The sequence below is a fragment of the Egretta garzetta genome, unplaced genomic scaffold, assembly GCF_000687185.1.
Source record: "Egretta garzetta isolate BGI_Z169 unplaced genomic scaffold, ASM68718v1 scaffold202, whole genome shotgun sequence".
Taxonomy (NCBI): Eukaryota; Metazoa; Chordata; class Aves; order Pelecaniformes; family Ardeidae; genus Egretta; species Egretta garzetta.
Genome location: NW_009258891.1, coordinates 866773 through 867206, shown reverse-complemented (window position 1 = coordinate 867206; position 434 = coordinate 866773). Strand labels below are relative to the sequence as shown.

Genomic DNA, 434 nt, shown 5'->3' with positions numbered 1-434 from the left:
CCCTCCCTGCCATGAGACCAGTGTCCCCAAATGCTGGCAGAGCCCAAGGCACCACATTCCCATCCCCTGGGGGTCCCCAACTGACTGCACCCATGTGCCCCTGCTCTCCCCCCCCGCTCACCCCCTCCTCTCTGTCCCCAGGCTGCAGGAGGACCAGGAGGAGACGGACATGTCCCTGGGTGACAAATGCCCCGGTCCGGCGGAGGGACCTGACCCCGAGCCCAAACCCAGAGGCCTGAGTGAGTCCAGGGGGGATTTGCCAGGGATGGGGGGGGTCCTGCCGGGGGGCTGCTGCGACAGTGCTGGGGGCAGAGGCTCAGGCCAGAGCTCAGACCCCCACAGCTCTGTGCCAGAACAGGAGCCGGGGCTGGAGGTCAGTGGGGTGATGGGGACCCCCCCATGGGGGGGTGCCCCATCTCCTCTGGGAACAGCAC

At 68.2% G+C, this 434-nt stretch overlaps 1 protein-coding gene across 1 annotated transcript in view; it reads left to right on the top strand.

Moving 5' to 3' along the window:
- The window catches only part of LOC118451798 (uncharacterized protein ENSP00000471857-like), a 34814-nt gene that overhangs the window by 876 nt on the left and 33504 nt on the right, over positions 1–434 (top strand). The window contains exons 2-3 of the mRNA XM_035889740.1: positions 41–48; positions 142–239. Of these exons, the coding sequence (XP_035745633.1) occupies positions 41–48; positions 142–239 (106 nt within the window). The remainder of the gene's footprint in view (positions 1–40; positions 49–141; positions 240–434) is intronic.